The 19,677-nt window shown below is 41.8% G+C and overlaps 1 protein-coding gene across 2 annotated transcripts in view; it reads right to left on the bottom strand.

The window, feature by feature from the left end:
• Nucleotides 1–2,230: 2,230 nt before the first annotated feature.
• LOC142060308 (tropomodulin-2) overlaps nt 2,231–19,677 on the bottom strand; it is a 43,030-nt gene continuing 25,583 nt past the window's right edge. Inside the window, exons 5-10 of one of the 2 annotated variants that reach the window (XM_075100358.1) lie at nt 18,368–18,454; nt 15,549–15,679; nt 14,813–14,920; nt 14,403–14,546; nt 13,931–14,075; nt 2,231–2,575 (exon numbers count right to left, since the gene is read on the bottom strand). In XM_075100358.1, the coding sequence (XP_074956459.1) occupies nt 2,568–2,575; nt 13,931–14,075; nt 14,403–14,546; nt 14,813–14,920; nt 15,549–15,679; nt 18,368–18,454 (623 nt within the window). In that variant the 3' untranslated portion in view covers nt 2,231–2,567. Of the gene's footprint in view, nt 2,576–8,226; nt 11,776–13,930; nt 14,076–14,402; nt 14,547–14,812; nt 14,921–15,548; nt 15,680–18,367; nt 18,455–19,677 lie in introns of those variants that run through there. The other variant, XM_075100356.1, reaches the window with a different exon arrangement.

Below are 19,677 nucleotides of genomic sequence, written 5' to 3'. Positions count from 1 at the left end.
CAGCAAACTATAATATATTAATGATTTGAAGATGGTCCAGAAATTAAAATGTCACCTGTACCAGTCTGAGGGGGAGTGCAACTGATAGCCACCCCTTCTAAAGCAGGCTTGTTTTCTAAGTGTAAAGGTGACATTGGGGGGCATGTTCTGAGGCTGAGTAACCTGAGGTAGCCATTAATGCCCAATTTAGAGAAATGCATAAAGATGCATCACCCAAAAAGCATTTATTTATGACCTTTATGTATTCCTTACCTTTGCAAAAATCTCAGTGCACTTACAGTGGGGGCCACACATTCAGCCTAAATCTCATCTTGCCTCCTCTGCCTCTTCAGTTAACCGTAACTAACTTGTTTTTCATCCTGTGACTTCATTATGGGGCGCAAACCTACTGTACGCTCTGTTCCTGGCAAAGCAGCCACCAGTACTAACCTACCCAGAGCCACAGCGGGAGAGTGGGGAGCTGTACTGTGCAGGGCACCCCGCTGAATGCCAGCACTTGTTTCAGAGCTTTTATCATTTCTGCTGCTTGTAAAACTTGCTGAGGGTAATGTAATCATTTGCCTTTGCAATAAGTTGATGTTAATTAATAGCAGGTGACTGTGGCATTTCCAGCAGAGTACATGCATGTTCCCTGTTAAAACCCGGTGAACTAAACCCTATTTTGTGACAATGAGCAGGCAAGGATGGGAAGTAACTTGCTGCTTGCTTGGGCTTTCCTTCACAGTGTATGAATACTGTTCCTGTCCTGTGCAGCAGGTAAGAGAGGATTTCCAAATATAGCTTAGCCTAGCAGCAGTGTTTACTCTAAACTCCTACAAGGTATATGCAGTCTGCCTAGGTACCATCAGCACACTGGTGAGTACTGCAGGTGCTGGGCATGGTCTGAGTGAAAGCACTTAAAAGGTTCTTGCTAACTTGGATGGCAATGAGGTTAAAATCTGGTTGTGCAGTGCTAGATTCCTCAGAGCTGGGATAAGAGTTTTACTGTATATGTACCCTTTGTAGTATCTAAATTCTTTTGGGGGTAAATTTCTCTTTAAGTTTAGAGCAGCTTTATTCAGGGGAGGAGATTCAAAGGGTCATCCAGAGGGCTGATTAGCTTGGCACTGATTTAAACATTTTCAAGTAAATTAGCCTGCTGAGGTGTCATTTGTTAAGTTCCAAGCAGAGATAATGATTGGGCTCGATGTGAACATCCGGAAAAGGATCCAGAAGGCTGGTGCCAATGCTTTTTTAGTATCTCTGGCAGATCTTGTGCACCAAACTGCTCATGTGTCCAGAGGTAAACCTAATCACCAGCTGTAAGCTGGTGTCCCTCCGCCGCGGCTGAGCTCACAGAGACCTTAGGCCTTTCACTTCCTCTGTAGCAGGTGGATTTTACTTTCAGCACATGGAAATACCTGCATATGTTGTACCTCATTCATTTTTGCCATTGCATCACTTAGTCTCTGGAACACAGTTCTAGTGTCAGCTTTTTAAATTTTATTCTAAATGATGCAAGTATTTGGCCTGGTTTAGATTACAGGCTGGTTACTGGCATGCAATTTAAGAATACCAGATACACAAGAGGCCAGACTGGGTGGCCCCATAGTCCCTCCTATGGAAAAATGAGACCCAATAGGATTGTTATTAAAAGGCAACAAGTTTCAAAGCAGCAGGAGCTGACAGTAAGTCATAGACAAAGCTGTGGCCTGTACCACCGAGGTGATTACACGCGTGGCCTTTGCAATAGCTTATCCGACACTGATATGAGTGGCATAGCTGGATGCTACAATGACTGTGTGCATCAGTGGAGAAACAATAAGCAAAACCGTTGCAAGTGTCCTCCTCAGCATACAGATCTCCTACTTGGATATTCTTGCAGCATTTCATTCCAACTCCAAGCTAGTGAGACAGCCCAGTGTGTCCTTCACGGGGCCAGCAGGTACTTCAGTGGTGTCTCTGGGAATTGCTGCTCTTCTCAGCACTGGCTGTGTGCAGGTGTGAGTCCTGGCTGACTTCAGGGCATGCAGGATCATATCCCTTCTTGGAAACAGTATGTTTTCTGTTGTACAGATATTAAAAGTAACTTGTTCTGACTAGTTAATTTAATTATGGAGTCAGTTTGAAAGCTTCAGAAGAGTGAAGGGAAATAATATTTTTAATTGGTTTTTCTCATTGGTACTAAACTAGAATAGGAAAGAACTAGAAGATATAACTGTCTCATTTTAATGAAAAATATATACCAAATGGAAGCAAATGCGTTTTTATTTAAATGTCATCACATATCTTTGTTTGAGTCTTTAGTCATACCTGTTTGAGCAGGGGGGTTGGAAAAAGATGATCACCAGAGGTCCCTTCCAACCCCTACCACTCTGTGATTCTGTGATCATGGAAATGATCTTTCAAACTCTATGAATCTCTAACGCTGGAAAGGGACTCCAGCTCTTGGCAGGTGGCATAACTGCTTATGTCCCTGCTGGCTGGGTTTGTCACAGCTGCCAAGCACTTCTGTCTGCTTATGACCATCAAACTTCCATTTCCCTTCTGTCAGGCACTCTGGTTTTTCTCCACAAATGCATATGAGATCAGTACTCTGCAAAAAAGCATGGTAAAGGGAGCAATTTAAATGTGAGCTAACCATGTCCAGCTTCATAAGAAGTGCTCTTGACCTTATTCCAGGCTCAGAAGAGATGCCATAAACTCCCCTGCATTGCATTTAAGATGATGTCACAATAATTAACCTGGATCAACCAGTGCATCTGGAGTATAAAGGCAGGGAGAGATTAACTGGAGCTTTAATCAGCTGCCACAGAGCAATCAGTTCTAAAGATCAAAATTTGAAGGCGATTAATTTGAAGGGATATCCTTATTTTCTAGTGAGCTTGACACATTTAATGACACTTTGTCCCCATCCTCAAGCAGCCTAAAAGCATGCACGGAAAAATACAGGAATGGGATGGAGTGACTGTGCCGCCTAGCGGGGCCGGGCAGGCGGGGGAGCCTGTGGGGGAAGCAGCACTAGCAGCTGCTGCGGAGGTCTTTATTTTTTCTGTTTCTGAATGCAGAGTTAAGTGAACTGTTATAATGACAAGAAAATGGATGCAACCTCTAAGCAACCTAGTTAATGTGGACAATGAACACCAGTGTGTGCAGTGTGCCAACACTGCTGGAGAACAAACTAATGTTCACCTGAAACCTCTTAATGCTGATTAGGCAGATAATAAGTATATAACCTTTTCACGGACAAGTGGCAGAATTAATGCAAGATTCTCAGGTTTGGGAGGTCTTTATAGGTAACATAGATTGAGAGTCCAGGCAGCTTTTAGGTGACTTGCACCTGTGGTGACAGCTGGGAAACAAACAATTTGCAAGTATGAAATGTTGCTTCCAGATTCTGTTCCATATATTATCAATGCAGTCATTATCAGAAAAGATCGAGAGTGAAACAATACATTCCATTGCTTTATCTGACAGCCTTGTTTTCTCTTCTCTTGCTCACTGAACGAGTCTACCTAATGTCAGACTCAATAAAGTCGGCAGCTGGCTGTAAGAAACAAACAGGCCCTCATTAAGGGAGGCCCCTCATGCTGCTTTTGTTTGTGCTCATTTGCTTTACTGGAATGGACAAGAGAAGCATGAATATTTAAAGCACTTTGAGCTGGTTCCCAGCGACTGCAATACAATTCTGGTTGGTTTTTTTTTTTTCCTTTTTTTCCCCTCTTCCACTTCTTCAAAAAGGAAACCTCAAATACCATTGACCATTCTGCTCCATTCAGACATAGAGGAACATTCACTATAGCTGAAACAGAATGACAGATATTTCTTGGTGGTTGTTGGTTTTAATGTGCAAATGCTGCTTTTTATTAAAATAGCTAAAAAGTTGATTTGAGAGTTGAATGGTCTAGTGGTTGCTGTCCAACATGCTCACACCCAGCAGAGTACTTGCCCTGTGGTTTCTCTCTCCAGCTGTCAGTGATCTCCGTGAGCTGCATTTGGATGCCAGCCTTCTGCAGGTTTGGCAGCAGCTTGACAACTGGGCACAGAGCGCAGAGCTCCTGGCTGTGGCTAGAGAAACACACAGACAGCTCAGAGCTGCTGCAATATGGCAGAAGATTTAGTCAGCTTGCACCTCTTTCTTTGATGTTGTATTAAAACTCCCTAGACTCTCTGTATCAGTCAAAATTGAGAAGATTTTACTTTTGGGTAGATGCATCAGAAGAACACCAGCAAAGGACCTTCTGGTGGACCAACCACAAGCAGAAAAAGAAGGAAAACATAGGCCCACTGTTAAACAGAATAGGAGAGTCAGTCACCAACAACACAGAAAAGGCAGAGGTCCTCAACACTTTCGTCACCTCTGTCTTTGCCAGCATTGTTGGATCCCAGGCTTTGGGGTCAAAATTCCCATTTGATCCAAACATAGACCCACCATCTGTGAAGGAAGAGTTAGTATGTGAATTATTACAGGAGCTTGACCCCTACGTATCGATGGCCCCTGACGCCATCCGCCCGAGGATGTTGAGAGGGCTGGCTGACATCATTGCAAGACCACTCTCCATAATCTTTGAGAAGTCATGGAGAACGGGGGATGTCCCAGAGGACTGGACGAAGGCCCTATGTACAAGAAAGGCTCGAGGGAGGATCCGGGTAATTATAGGCCCATCAGCCTTACTTCAATATCTGGGAAAGTTATGGAACGAATCCTCCTGGGAGCCCTCACAAGTCAAATGAAGCACGTGACTGGGAAAAGCCACGTGGCTTCACTAAGGGCAGATTGTGCTTGACAAACCTGGTGGCATTCTATGACAAAGTGACTTGCCTGGTTGACATGGGGTGGGTGGTGGACGTTATCTACTTGGACCTCTCCAGGGCTTTTGATACGGCCCCCACAGTCTCCTCCTGGAGAAATTAATGCGTTATGGCCTAGACGAGTGGTCTGTGCAGTGGGTGGGGAACTGGCTGACAGGCCACACCCAAAGGTGGTAGTAAATAGCTCTTTTTCAAAGTGGCAACCTGTCAGAAGTGGGGTCTCCCAGGGATCGATATTGGACCCAATGTTATTCAACATCTTTATAAGTGATCTGGATAACAGGGTCAAGTGTAGCCTGATGAAGTTTGCAGGTGACCAAATTGAGTGGGGAAGGAGACACTCCAGAAGGGAAAGCTGCTCTGCAGGGAGATCTGGATAGGCTGGAAGAGTGGGCCAGCTAAGAACCTTATGAAGTTCAATAAGGACAAGTGTAAGGTCTTGCACCTGGGAAAACATAATCTGGGAGTGCAGCACAGACTGGGATCCACCTGGCTGGAGAGCAGCTCAGTGGAAAGGGACCTGGGGGTCCTGGTGGACAGAAAGCTCAATACGGGTGAACAGTGTTCTGCTGCGGCCAAGAAGGCCAACAGGGTGCTGGGCTGCATCAAAAAGGGCATCACCAGCAGAGATAAAGAAGTCATTATCTCACCCCACTCAGTGCTTGTCAGGCCACACCTGGAGTACTGTGTACAGTTCTGGTCCCCTCCATACAAAAAGGATGTGGACAGGCTGGAAGGGGTCCAGAGAAGGGCCACCAAGATGGTCAAAGGACTGGGAAGCCTGCTATATGAGGGTAGGCTGGGAGAACTGGGTTTGTTCAGCCTTGAGAAAAGGAGGCTTAGAGGGGGTCTCATCACCACCACGTACCAGTACTTAAGGGGTAGCTACAAAGAAGATGGAGACTCCCTTTTTACAAGGAGTCACATGGAGAGGACAAGGGAAATGGACACAAGTTGCTCTTGGGGAGATTCTGATGGGACATGAGAGGGAAATTTTTCACAGTGAGGACAGTCAACCATTGGAATAATCTCCCCAGGGAAGTGGTTGACTCAGCCACATTGGACACTTTTAAGATTTGGCTGGACAGGGTGCTGGGCCATCTTGTCTAGGCTCTGCTCTTCCTAGAAAGGTTGGACTGGATGGTCCCTGAGGTCCCTTTCCAACTTGTGATTCTGTGATTCTGCATGGCAGCAGCAGGACATGGATGTCCAGTGGTATCATGAAGCACCTGGGGTTTGCACCGCTGTTGCTCAGTCTTGAGAGAGTAGTGAACAGATTGGAATAGGAAAGATATGAAGATTAATGCTCAGTGACTCCAACAATAGTATTGATCCTCTTTTTGTAAATGAGTTTTCAACTGTTCATATATGAAATTTTCATTCTGAAAAGAAATGGGTGCAAGGGAGAAGCTGATTCCTAAAATAAAGGTTCAGAATGAGAAGGTGGGATACAGTATCTGTGTTCCTTGACATATATTGCATTCATAGTCAAAATCCAAGGGACTTCAACACAACCCCTGTAATGAAAGGGATGCAGGACCAGTCTTTTTGCAAAAGCTATGAAATATGTAGAAATAAAACCCTATTGTAGAGATAGGAAATGGAGTGTGTGACCTCATGAGCTTCTCTGCAGCTGTATTCTGATTCCCTTATGACTGAGGATCTGGGAATTGTGCTGCATAGCTCCCGTGAGCACTGCCCCTGATGTTAGGCTCTGCAAATTCCAGCAGAACCACATACTGGGACAAAGATACATCCTCTTCTTTTACTGAGTTTTCCTCATTTTTTTGAAGAGCATCATCCATTTTTTGGCATGCAAGAGAGGAAAAGTAGAAAGATACTGCAAGATTTGGGAGTTAAAGTATTGACATAAGCAAAGGCAGTCTTTAAATGGGTAGAGAAGATGTTTTGTTTCTCTGTGGTCAAACTGTGAACTTCCCTGGGATTGCAGAAAGCACATTGTCTGTAGCGAGTTGTTCTGAGGTTTCTTTTTTTAACTGTCCTTATGTATGTGTAGTTATGTGTATTTTGCAGTGTGTTTTAACATACAGCATAGGTTCTAAGGGTCAGCTTAACCATTTCATTAACTCAGACTATACCTTTAGGCATTCTACAATGTGCTTGATTCCCTTGAAGCTTAGAGCTGTGTATACCCTGGAAGAAATCAGTATATGTTCTTAGTGTCCAATTCTAATGAGGCACGATATGGAAAATTGCTGAGACACTGTGTGGAGACGAGAGGGCAGGAAACACGTGGCGCTCTACCTCATGCTCACAGAAAGCCCATTTTGCAGGCTTTGAGTAGAAGCTAGCTGAGGAGGGATAATTTGATATAGTGCTTCTGCTGTGTCATGGCTGCAAGATCCCGATCAGACAATAGTGATTTTATGCATACAACTGCACATAGTTGAACTGGATTCTAAATTATGCAAAACAGTGAAATCTCTATCTTCTCTGAGTTAGTGATGAAGAAAACATGAAATCTATTCTTTGTAGCTCCAACGGCAGCAGCCCTTTATTAACTGCATTCATTTTTTAGTTCAAAAAAGAACAGCAGCCTGCAGAGATCTGTTATTGCTTTGTCACATCATTTCAGAGCTGTAAAAAACAGAGCTAAAGAAAATATTAAGCATTGCTGAATAAGAGCGCTGCTTTTCAGTTGTCTTTGTTTTACACTGTGTGTTTATTTTTAGAGCCCTGTCATATATTAAAAATAAATGCTAGTAATACGATCTAGTTGTGGGATATGGGGCATAACTTTCAAAAGCATGTAAGTTCCCAAAAGGGGATTGGGCACCTGCGCCAGATTCTTATGGTGGGTTGCCATCTAAGGACAGGAAACAGTATTTTATGTATCTAAACTTACACTGCAGCTGGTGAGAGCAGGTACCTAGTCACTCCTGAAAATACCACGGGTTTTCATGTGCAGCTTTAGATGTTTAGATGCATCACAAAAATCTGACCCAAAGTATCCCAGATAGTGACACATTCCAAAAATGTGAGTTTTTAATTTCCAGTGTGTTTCCTTTGGAGAAAAGTGCATCTCTTGATGCATCTTCCTCTGAGTAGCTCAGAGTTTCACAAGTGTTCATGGAGTTGGGAGGCAGGAAAAGTATTAGGTTGATGTTAAGAGTGTGCAAGCTGAGGCATGGACAGGTATGATGAACTTGCTTTAAATCTGGGAGATCTGTTAAACCTGGGAGGAGAATTCACGTTTCTCTGCTACCAATCCTGGTTCCAAGCGCCCAACCATCATTCACAAAGCTTCAGCCCAGTGCACGTAATGTGAGGGGAAGAGAAAGTGAAACCTGGCAGATATTCCAGACAAGTGAAAACTGTAAGAGCCACAGTGGAGAAAGATGCTTAGCCTGATCTCAGAGCATCAAGGGAGGCTTGGTTAAAGGCACAAAACCATAAGAAATTGCAAAAGCCAAATCCTTTATGAAGGTTTATTTAGAAAAACCACAATGCTGGGGAGTCACTGTTACATAGCATGGTAATTCCCTTCCTCTCGAGTACTATGCACCACACTGTGCGCATGCAATTACTTTTGTTCCAGAGATAACATCTTCATCTAGAGTTATACACGTACACATACGATCCTTAGTGCACGCTACAATTCACATATGTTATGACACGCACAAAGTTGAACTTTTCCATGAAAAACCTGTATAAAAAATACAAACCAAACTGAAGCTGTCAACACAAGAAGCAATGTGCAAAAATAGACAGTTACTTCTGAATGTTTGCTTAATAAAAAAGGACTCCTCTGTCCCTGTTCCCCATTCAGCATTGAGTATGCCAGATGTTGCTTGAAAGTAGAATTTAAAATAACTAGTCATATCCTGACCCCCTTCATGTTAGTTGCAGAGATTTTTACCAGCTAAATAATCCTATATTAATATGAAACTCTGCCTCCAAGCATCACCAGTGTGTGCTGCTGTTGTATTGAACAGATCTTCACATTGTTGCAATGTTTGATTTGTGCTGCTCAAGGCCAGGTGACAGCTAAGCCCTTGTGTGGAGCACACAGAAGAGGCAGGACAGGTGTCCCTGGTCACTAAGCCCCCTGGCAGGGGCTGGCAGCAGCTGCCTGGAGCAAAAGGCCAGGGATTAGGAGTTCTCATGCGTGCTGGAAGGAGCCAGACCTTCCAGGTCCCCTGCCATGGGATGCACAGCTCCAGGCACTGGCTGCTAGTGCATGGAGTGGCTAGTGTCTGAGATGATACTCTCAAGTGCCTGAGGAATCCTCTGTTCAGAGGAAACATGCCTGTGCAAAGAACATGGCAGATGAAGGGATGGAGAGCCCACAGGGCCTTCTCCAGCCAGGTACCTTAGTCCATAATGCAAACTGTAGCTGACATGGATGGAGCCACGTGACTATATAACCACTGTGTGGCTCTGGGCAAAGCTATACAGAATGACATGCTGCAGACATCATGAAGCAGTCAGACCAATCCATCCTTGTAAAACTGCTGCATGCAAATAGCAACACTTTAAATGGCAATTAAGACTGGAAATGGATTGCACTTGTTTCCCTTAAACACATATAGGTACCAACCTTTAAAAAAAGAAAAAGTAACCATTAAAAAAAATCTTCAAAATGCATAAAAAAAATTTGATAGTTGGGATTCCCTTGCTTGGATCAAAGGCAAAGAAGAAAAAAGGGGCAGTGTGATTCTAATTACTGAAGTTTGTCAGTAACCATAATCTTTTGGTTTTGGGGATAAGGATTCTTCCTACCCACAAGACTTGATCCTGCAAAGTCCAGTACTCCCCTGTTAATCCACATGTTTTTAAAGGACTATTTATTTAAGCCCATGCAGAGTTATGACTGTGTTACAGAACTTGTAAGTTTTTAAAATGGGATTCATAGTTTTTCATAGCAAATCCTGCATGGATCATGGCCAAATCTAAGCAGGAGTCCCGTGTGTTGTATTTTTTTTACTTGCAAAGCAAAGGTTTCAGCCTTATTCTGAGGAAGGGAAGGAGAAGTGGAAATTGTGAAGAGTGGGAGCTTTCCAGGGAAGTAAACTGTGGATACTGCACTTTACATTCCAGCTCAGCAGATCACTTTAGCAAACTATTTTAAGTGGGATTTAAGTGTATGTTATTTAGTCTGGACCCTAGTATGAAGACCAGTATCCAACAGGAAGTGTTGCCTTGGACCTGCTCATTTCCATTATAAAAGGCACTGAGGGAGGGTTCATGCTGTTAGCTTGCACCCCAGCACTGGTCATGAAAACATCACTCAGGGAAGTCAGTCAAACATGTACTGACTGCACCTGGGGCTCCCCCAGTTTCTAATCCCTGGATGGCCAGCTGCACAGTGGCTCACAGCAGCTCTCCCCCAGGGTCAGGAGTATGCTGTAGTGACCATGACCTCCAGCATCATCCCGTTGCCCGGGTGAAGGAAGCAGTGCTTCATCCCTGTTGTCCCGAAGGACATCTTGGAGGAGAGGCCAGTGTTTCCCAGGTAGCAGTGCTAGCCCCACATGTGTTTCTGCAGCTTTTTTGAAAGCATTGGTATGTGTGATACACCTAACCCGAGCCTCCCTTAGCTCTTATAGCACGTGTATGTGTAACCAAAATGAACCTCTGGCCGATTGTCAGAGGCAACTGTTGGCAGTGATAAAACAGTGGTACAGAATAGTTTTAGACTGTAAAATGCACAAAATGAAACATCAGACTGAATTCTTACTAAAACTTGGATGCTGTTGAGCATGGGGGTTAACTGCTCCTTCACAAGGTTTTCCACTGGGTTAAGATTATGTACAGCATGTAAGTTAAGGCCCTGATTTAGCAAAGCATTTGTGCATATACTTAAATCTGCCCTTATTCAGCTAAGCACTGACACAAATATCTAAGTGCCTTGTGATACACGGACAAACCTGAACTGGAGCCTGTAAGTGTAAGTCATGTAGTTGGTACAACTACCCTCTTAATGTTTTTTCCTGGTAGCACAGCTGCTCTCCTAGATCAGCTGTTTAATTAATCTTCATCTAAAAGGTCCTGAGAACATTTCTATAATACTAACAAACATACATAAATACCAGAACTAAAAAAAGTCAAAACACATGGCTCAAAGCAAAACAAATATTGCTCAGAATACTTGTTTAGATTAAGAATAATAGCTGTAAACTGTGAATTCTAGTAGCAAATAAAAACCCATTGGCCTAGAAAAAAAAAAACCCAAACATTTGAAGTCTATAGGGTTGGCAGCACTAATATTACCTTACAATGTGGAGTAAGGATAACAAATATCAGTGTAATGTTACAAAATGATCCACCTAACCTAAGCTTATGTAAACAAGTAGGCTTTGACAATGTTTATATATCTAGGCATGATCCTGCACTTGGACCTGGATGGGTGGAGACCCGAGAAGGTAGAAGGGTGCTGTTCCAATGCAGTTCCAGCTGCAGGAGAGAGTCTCGGGTGTGATCCTGCAAACCTGTACTGCTATCACTAGTTCTACACCTGGGAGTATCCCACTGAAGATTCAGATCAGCAGGACTATACATATATAAGGAAGGGTTATTCACAAACATAAGGCATTGCAGGACTTGGCCCTAAAATTTCTATTTTCAGCAGAGAATCCCTTTATCCATACACAATTTCATATTTTAACATATCAAAAACTGTCTCAAATAAGGGTTAGTGTCACTATGTTATTCTCAGTAACACAGTTAAGATTCTGTGCATTGGCTTCAGATACTGTGAAACATTTTTAAAATTAAAATTAAACCAACCATGAATCTTTCTCATAAAAATTAACTGTGAAAGTTAAAAATGAACCGGCTGCATTTTCAAGGTTAAAAGGAGACATTAACAGAAATGAGCAACTCCCATTGTAATGGTTTTCCAGTGCCTTCCTTTTTGACCAGTGAACACTCTGAGATTGCAGCTGTTGGCAGCTTCCAATCTTGCCTTGCATCCTCTATGGCGTGGCTACTGCCGCTCTCCTTCCACCCGCTTTTTACGAACTAGGCCAATAAAACAAGAAAAGAGCAGTCAGTATTGCTCTCCTGAGAAACCAAGGACTTTTCTCACTGACAAGCTCCCTTCTCAGTAACATGAGTAAGAAGGAAGAAGCTTCTAAAAAATATTTGTCAGGATTATGTCCATAAATGCCATAATTAACAGATCTTAATGCTAAACAAAACAATAGTATCTAAATGGTACTTTTCTGTATCACAGACTGTAGAATTTCACCAAATGTTCCTATCAATGCATTTTCTATAAAAAACAGATTCTGAGCTAAAGGTTTTAGATGATGGAGACTTCACCACTTCCAGTGCTTCCTCCCAGTGGCTCAGTTTAGATTTTTGTTACAGTTTTATTGTTCTTTTAAAAGCCACTGTGTTCCAACTAAGGTGATGCTGGTCTGTTCTAGTCTGCCTGGCAGTGCTCTGGATCATTTAAGCGTTAGGCATCAAAAATTAATAACTCTTCTAATTGCACAAGTGTCTGCTATTAGTAAGCAACAATCTCTCAGAAAATAATTTGAAGTACTCCTAAGTACTGATATCAGTGAGTACTGGCAACAAGGAATACATCATATTGGACATTTCAGTATCTGTTTAAACTTCACATGCTCTGATCACATCAGCCATCAGACAATATGTTAATTAATTCTGGATTCTCACTAGAAATGAAATAGGCTGAAGTTGCCATTTAGCAAAGCAGAGAGTGTTGAGCTTTGTGTTATGGTATGGGCACAATTATTTTGAGAAGCAGTCCCATGTGAATTTTTATAGTACTTAGGGTACTTTACAGCTGATATAGAGCAGGTCTAGTTGGGCAGTATTTCCTATTCCATACCATAATAAAAATGTATTGAGTCTTCTCTGACTTTTCCAGGTAAGATTAGTGAGGTTCTCCTGTTAGTATGATAGAAAATTTGATGTTACATCAAACTGGCATGTCCTGTTTCTGATACTGAACTGCTGAAGTATAGAACAAAAGCAGTAAAACTGGATGAATGAATGTTTTTCACTACAGAAGGTCAATAACAACAATATATTACTACAAACATCATGTTGCTTTACTGTCAGGAGGTTTATTTCATAGTGCGTTCTTGGCAAACTGTCTGCATTATTCCAAAGCCTACAGTGTAGCATCAGTCATTTGTGACTGCTTTCAGAGTTTTATTGTTTATTTTATTTTATTGAAATGTTTAGGTATTCTGCCCTACTAAATCTTGAACAAAACCATACAATATGAGACCAGGAAAATTAAGATTAGGTACAGGATATATGTCTAATGGCAACTGGTTAACTGTGGGAAAAAGTCTTCCTCTCTTTGGTGGATGTTTTAAATTCCATTCTGGGATCCTAATAGTTTCAGGGACAATAGTATATCATGGGAATACTTAGGTACTGCTAAAAATTAAAACTGAGGAAAAAAATTAAAAGTATGCATGAAAGAAGTAGGTTCTAGCTCAACTTCTCTCTTAATTCTCACATAGAGAAACCCAAGCTGAAGCCAGAAAAGGCATCATGGTTTGACACCCCACTTTGAAGTAGAATTGATTAATAACCCAGTGTTTTTTGTTTCGTTTTATTCTTACTGTAAACTACTACCTAGTCATCTCCTCCCTATTCTGTGTGTTAGGCACACAGGGTAGAGTATGACACACACAGGTAAAACTTGCAAACCTTTACTGTCTTTGCCTGTACTTGGTCATGCCGGCAGGAAAACCTTTTTAAACCTTTTTTTTTTGTTTGTGGTTTGGTTTTTTTTTTGGTTCCCTTGGTTGGGTAGGCTTGCTCTGTCATGGGCAGGGCAAAGAAGTGAGGACTTCTGTGTTCACTGGACAAACAGGATAGGTTTGGTTCTCTAGTTACTGGCCAGAACAGCTGACGGGAAATCCAGGCTGTTCCATGAAGAAGGCTGAACTATCTCCTCTTCCTAGAACAAGTGGGAGGGGGAGAAGAATAGCAGCTCCTAATCGCAGTAAGATCTGTGCTGTTGTCTCTTCTAGAGTTCGAGGAGCTGTGCATCACCCCTCGCATATAGCAGATTGAATGTTACAGAGTTAAAATTCAATCTTATGTACAGACAGGAAGAGTTCTGTCTAGGAAGGTCAGGGCTTGGCTCAACACAAACAAAAGATGAGTAGATTTAATAGCATCTTACCCAGATCGTTGTTTTTAGTGATAGCTGCTGCTACCCTGGTTCTTGGACCTTGCTTTGTGAACTGGTATCCAAACTTGAGAATCTTGGAGTTCTCCTCCAGCATCTTGGCAATCTCCATCTCTACAGCTGTCCCCAGCTGCTGCCTCTGTTGGTGATGTGGTAAAGTGTCCCCAAAAGAAAAGGAAATATTTGTTTTCATATGAGAGAGAAATAGTGGTTATATTTCAGTAATGTGCTGCAAACTACAAAGAGAATCCTTTCCCTAGAGATTTTGCTCTGGGTTTTATATTTGGCTTTGACCAGTTTTATTTAGAAGTTTTCCACTGTTTGGTTGCATGCACATGGGATATGAACTACAGAATGACTGAGCCACAGAGGCCGCTTTGACTTTGCCAGAGCCCTCTAGGACAACCCTCTGGGAATCCATATAGAAGGGAAACAAAAGTGGACTCACTCAAAGCTCTCTCTTTACCTGGTTGTCAATTTTAATCTCTGTCAGGGATTCATTCTCTTTCAGTGCATCAATTAGTGCCAAAATACCCGTCCCAGTGATGAAGTTGGATTCTACATTCAGACTCTTCAGTGTTTTGTTCACTTTCAACATATCTGCAAATGCCTGAGAGGTCAGAAAGAGGGAATATGAGATAACGTCTTGAGAATTTCAGGGAATAACCGAATCTGCAAAACATGGCTTAGTACCTACAAAGAAATAAAACACAAATAGGCTTAGAAGAACATAGAGGTAGATCAGAAGAGATCACAATTCTGCTTTGCATAGTCACAGGGAAGTTCTGCAAGGGCAGATGAAGAATGCATCCTAAAGCAGACACAGACCTATTTAAAAATTGTTGTGATTTTTTTCCAAACAGTGTTTAAACTTACAATAGCTACAGGGTCATTGCTTCGAGTAGCTGCAAGGCTGAATGTCTTCACATGTGTGTTGCTTTCCAAAGCTTTTGCAAATTCTTTCAGTGTTGGAATAGGAATATTCTGCATTAAGATAAATCCAGTAATTAGGAAAGCCAGTCACATCGCTAGACACTGATTTTAATTATTATCAAACTCATTAATAGCCACAGTCTATGCAATTTAAACATTCCTGATGCTTTTAAGAGTATCTCAGAAGGGACAAAGCAGTCTCTGCTTATAGCAGCCTTCACAGACCCATGGAGGCCTGTGCTAGGATGCAATGTCAGCATTGCCTTTAACTGGGTCAGGCCAACATAAGCACGTGACTGATCTCTGAGCTACTTTCCTATTTTGCTGCTGGTTGTTCAGTCTCTGTGTGCCAGCTCCTCCTCCATTTGCATGTGTGGGCTAATTGAATTTGGCCAGTGATGATTATATAGTGCCCATGAGATATCTTCCTTTAAAATCTGCTAAAGGCAGCCAGCCAGAAGGAGACACCCCTTGGGCAGGTGATTAATTGCCATCTAATTCAAAATCAGGCATTGATGACCTTGGAGCCTCTACCACAGTTCCCTCCTCTCTGCTTTCTGGTGTGTCCTGCTTTTCCTAAACAGCAGCCACACACAAAAGTTGAAGCTAAAAGGTAAGGGCTTTGGAAATATTTCAATAAACCCTCCTATGATAACATAAATGAAACCACAGCATCTACCTTTATGTTGTTGAGATTAATTTCTATGAGACTAGGATCATTTGCTTTTATCCTTTGTAAACTTGCTTCAACGTTGGTTGGATTAGGTGGCTCCTCAAAGACAGGCTTGACCTTTTCACCTTTCACCACATCTGTAACACAAGATCACACGAAATGTTGATGTGAGGAACAGGCATCATCAGTAACAGTCTGGCTTTTCATTTGCCATTTAGGTTTGTACTGTAGCATTCAAGAAAGGGTTTATATGAACCACAAAACTTGGAATAGGATAATTAGCCCCATTATCCCTGCTGTGCCTTCTGCACCTTCTGTGCACCCAGAAGCATGTCATTCGAGGCTGCGGTCACAGCGGCTGGGCAGCGTCCTCATGGGCATATTCCTCCTTTCTGTACAGAAGTTCCAGTATAATAATTTGAGCCAAAGCAGCTTTAAAGACTATTGAATAGGATGTAATACACTGCAAGGGCTGCTTCGTTCTTTGTCTAACACCTGTGAAGGAAGGTGTGCTCTGAACTTGTCCATTACATTAGTGAGAAAATATCCCTGTATAGGCTTTGCAAACATAAAGGAATGTGATCAGGAGGCCCCTCAGTTTCCTTTTTTAGGCTGATGCTATCAGCCTTACTATAAATTCAATTAGCTCTTGTAAAATTGCAACATTTGCACTTTCTAAATAATAAAGCTATCAAACATGAAAAGCAAGTCTGTCTGCCAGCCCCCCAAGATTTATGAAGTCTTTGAGTATTCATGCTCCAAAGAGATACAATTTTTAATGTTTGCAGCTGTGAGCTATAAATATTCTTAGAAATGCATAAAAATCATAGCTTAGAACACAACTAGTATTTCTAATTCCCACACATATAGTTGTAGAGATTAATTTATAAGCCCTGACCACCCAAGGCATTAGAGGCAAGAAAGCAATATGTTACTGACCACAAGTATGTTTAAACCCTTTTATTTTACGTTGCAGAGAGTTATTTTGAAGACTTGTGCTCAAGCCTCAATGTACTACACATTTCTGTTCAGTGCAATGGGTAAAGTTCATGCCGTATCATGGACCAAAAGAAAAATATTTTTTAGAACTCATACTCTTAGTAGACGAAGTTATGCACAAACCTTGAGCTGGTTTTCAGTCTGCTCCCTTTTACCCTGAACTTTTTATTTTTTTTACTAATTCCCCAAGTGACCGCACATATGCCTGAATAACACTCCAGCCTTCCTAGGGAGTAGGAAATTGAAAACTACAGATAAAAATCATATAGAGAATTCACCCTATCTTGAAGGCAAGGATGGAAAGTAAGCAAAAACCAGGAAAGCATTTTTTATGCTTGTGGCAACACCCTGCCAAGCTGGGAGCTTGCACTCTGTCCTCAGGTTAGATGTCACAGTGTACTCAGTCTAGAGTTAGCAGTATTTTTCACTTTCTGCTTGTTGTTTCCCATGAGTTTTATCTTATTTCTTTAATAATAGTGCTGTTTTGCCACATTGATGGGCAACCTTTGAGATATCTCCATCTTCTACTGGAGCATTTCACTTGGCTAAGGAAAGGTATTGCTTTTGGACCAAAGCATAAAGTGACTTGACAGTGATTTTCTGGTTCTTAAGTCTGTGATTGGAGCATAGTTTAGCTGACTCACATAGCTGACATTTTGACACAGTACAACAAAAATAATCTGAAATCTATGTGGATTAGTAACGCATGCAGTTGCCTGTTATGAGATAGATGACAGCTTGCACAGGGCCCCACTGGGGAGGCTTGCAGAACAATCTTAACCCTGAGAAAAAATGAACTGACATGGTGTTCTGTCTACTTCCCCACTTCCCCTTTAGTAAAGAAGGATGAAAATGAAAGTCCTTGGTAAAGATAGCTGCTGTTTATGTGGCATTACAAGAAGAAAATGGTTTTTGAGTACTGCTTCCCTAGAGAAGACCTTTCCACAATTTTGCCTTAAAAAGCATAATTTAGCCCACTTGATATCCCAGAGCTTGGAGGTGATGAGCTCTGGATCAAGGCTTGGCAGCTCTCAAGAAAAACTTGGAATTCAGGCATATCCATTTCTACCCCCATCCAGCCTCCTGTCATTTTTTGAGCTAAGATCTGATTCACCAAAGGTCTGTTTATTTAGTGCAAACATTTCTGGATTTGTTTTTATTAACTACAGCTGTTTCTGCTGGGGGATTTCCTGAGCAATTACACTTCCCATGTACCTAAGGAGCCATATAAGGGCCAACATTTAAACATGCTGCCACAGGACTAACATGAAGGTAGTAGATCGGAGAGAGTGGCCAGGGCAGGAGCACATCCATGTGGTCTTTGCCTCCCTATGAATGCAGCTCAAGATGACTCTGGTCAGAGATGTGACCCCACCAGGGATTCTGCCAGGTTCAAGCCCTGTGGTTACAAGTCGTTCTTCAGTTCTGTAAATGTGAGGCAAGATGGCCTGGCCTGGGATGTGGCCACCTCTTAGCTACAGCTCGCTATGTTTTCTGTCTGCTGCCTAAACCGAAGAGGAGCAAAAATATATATGTCTTGGCTTCCTCAATACTCCCATCCTTTCAACCACCTCTGCAGAGCCAGATATTGCTCTCTGGGAAAACAGAGCTCCTTAGGAATGATTTATTTGCATAGTACTGTTGTCATTATAGATAATGAGTATTAAGATTATATGTACTGTAAAGAGCTCCCCCTCATGATTAATTATGATCAATCAAGGTAAGGCCCAGTTACATTACACTAAATTAGACCAATACACCCAACCTATAGGTGTACAGTTCCCTAAAGATGACATAATGCCCACAAGAGAAATCTGCTTGCTTACTTCTCACAGTTCCTTTTCCATCTTTACTGCGGGCTCCTCCTTCATCAAATTTTGGGTTGTTGACCATGTTGTGCACTCCAAGAACAGCTAAAATACCAGCAACAGGATGCAATGTTAATAGCAGGAACAAAGACTGCAGAAAAATACTTGCTACAAATTCTAGTTTAGTTCCCCAGGCGAAAAGCCCTTTATAAAATAACTCTCTGAGTCATGCTTGCATGTAGGGAGAGTCTTAAAGAGTCTAAATACTGGAGATACAGACGCTTTTAATATAGGTTTTTGAACAACTGAACCAATGTAGTATGCATATCACAGAAATGCCAGCTGGAAGGAACCGCTGCATGTCATCTTGTCCAGGCTCCCTCTCAAGCAGGAGCATTGCCAACATTAACCAGGTCAGCTGTGGCTTTGTCTAGCTGGATCCTGAGAACATCCAGGGATGCAAATCCCAAATCTCTTTGGGTAACTTGTTTCAGTGCCACACTCCTAATAATTATATTTTTTTTGCCTAAAAAACAACCTGAACCCCTTATTGCTCTTTATTGTATTGTTGGGCATATCCAAGAAGAATTTGACTGTACATGTGGTTAGCTTAATAAATTGGCATTCACACTGGGGTTTCTTACAGAAGCACACGGATGCTAATGTGTTTAGAAAAAAAAATATTCCAGGACTTTAAAATAAATAGTGAGGATATAAACTACTACAAGAGAAATTATAAGAGAAACCAAAACTCCATAAAACAAGCTGCAAAGTTATTTTTTGTGCAAGTGAACTTCCATAGTATCAGAGAACAAATTGTGTTGTGTTTGCTGATACTTCTCCCATAAATTAACTAATTGGACTTCATTCTATAGGATCATACATTAACTAAAAGTTATTAACTTGATTTAGATCTTTTATCATCACTTTTTCATATAGAAAATACTCTGTTCTGTAAGCAAATGACTCTTTAGTTGCTGTTGCAGACTATTTTCAGAACTCTGGGCAGTAGGTATGCTACTTATTTATTTAGACTTCAATACCCACAAATTCTGTTATGAATGTCTGGATACTGACCAGCGCTGAGCAAAAATTAGAACTTCGTTCCATGAATTTTAGACTTCCTGAGAAGTGCCATCTGCATTATAATCCTGTGATACCCCGACTTTCAGTCAGAGACAAGACTAATGCATCCAGAAATGGGTATTGTAGCCAAGAACTACAGAAGATAATGGCAAGATCCCATCCTTCAATAGGACGATATAGTAGCTACAAGAGTTTTGAGTTTAACGTTGATCTAACCCAGATTCAGATTAATCTAATATCTA

This window comes from Phalacrocorax aristotelis, chromosome 7 (assembly GCF_949628215.1).
Source record: "Phalacrocorax aristotelis chromosome 7, bGulAri2.1, whole genome shotgun sequence".
NCBI classification, from domain to species: Eukaryota; Metazoa; Chordata; class Aves; order Suliformes; family Phalacrocoracidae; genus Phalacrocorax; species Phalacrocorax aristotelis.
The sequence above is the reverse complement of the archived record's forward strand: the minus strand, read 5'-3'. Positions and strand labels throughout refer to the sequence as shown.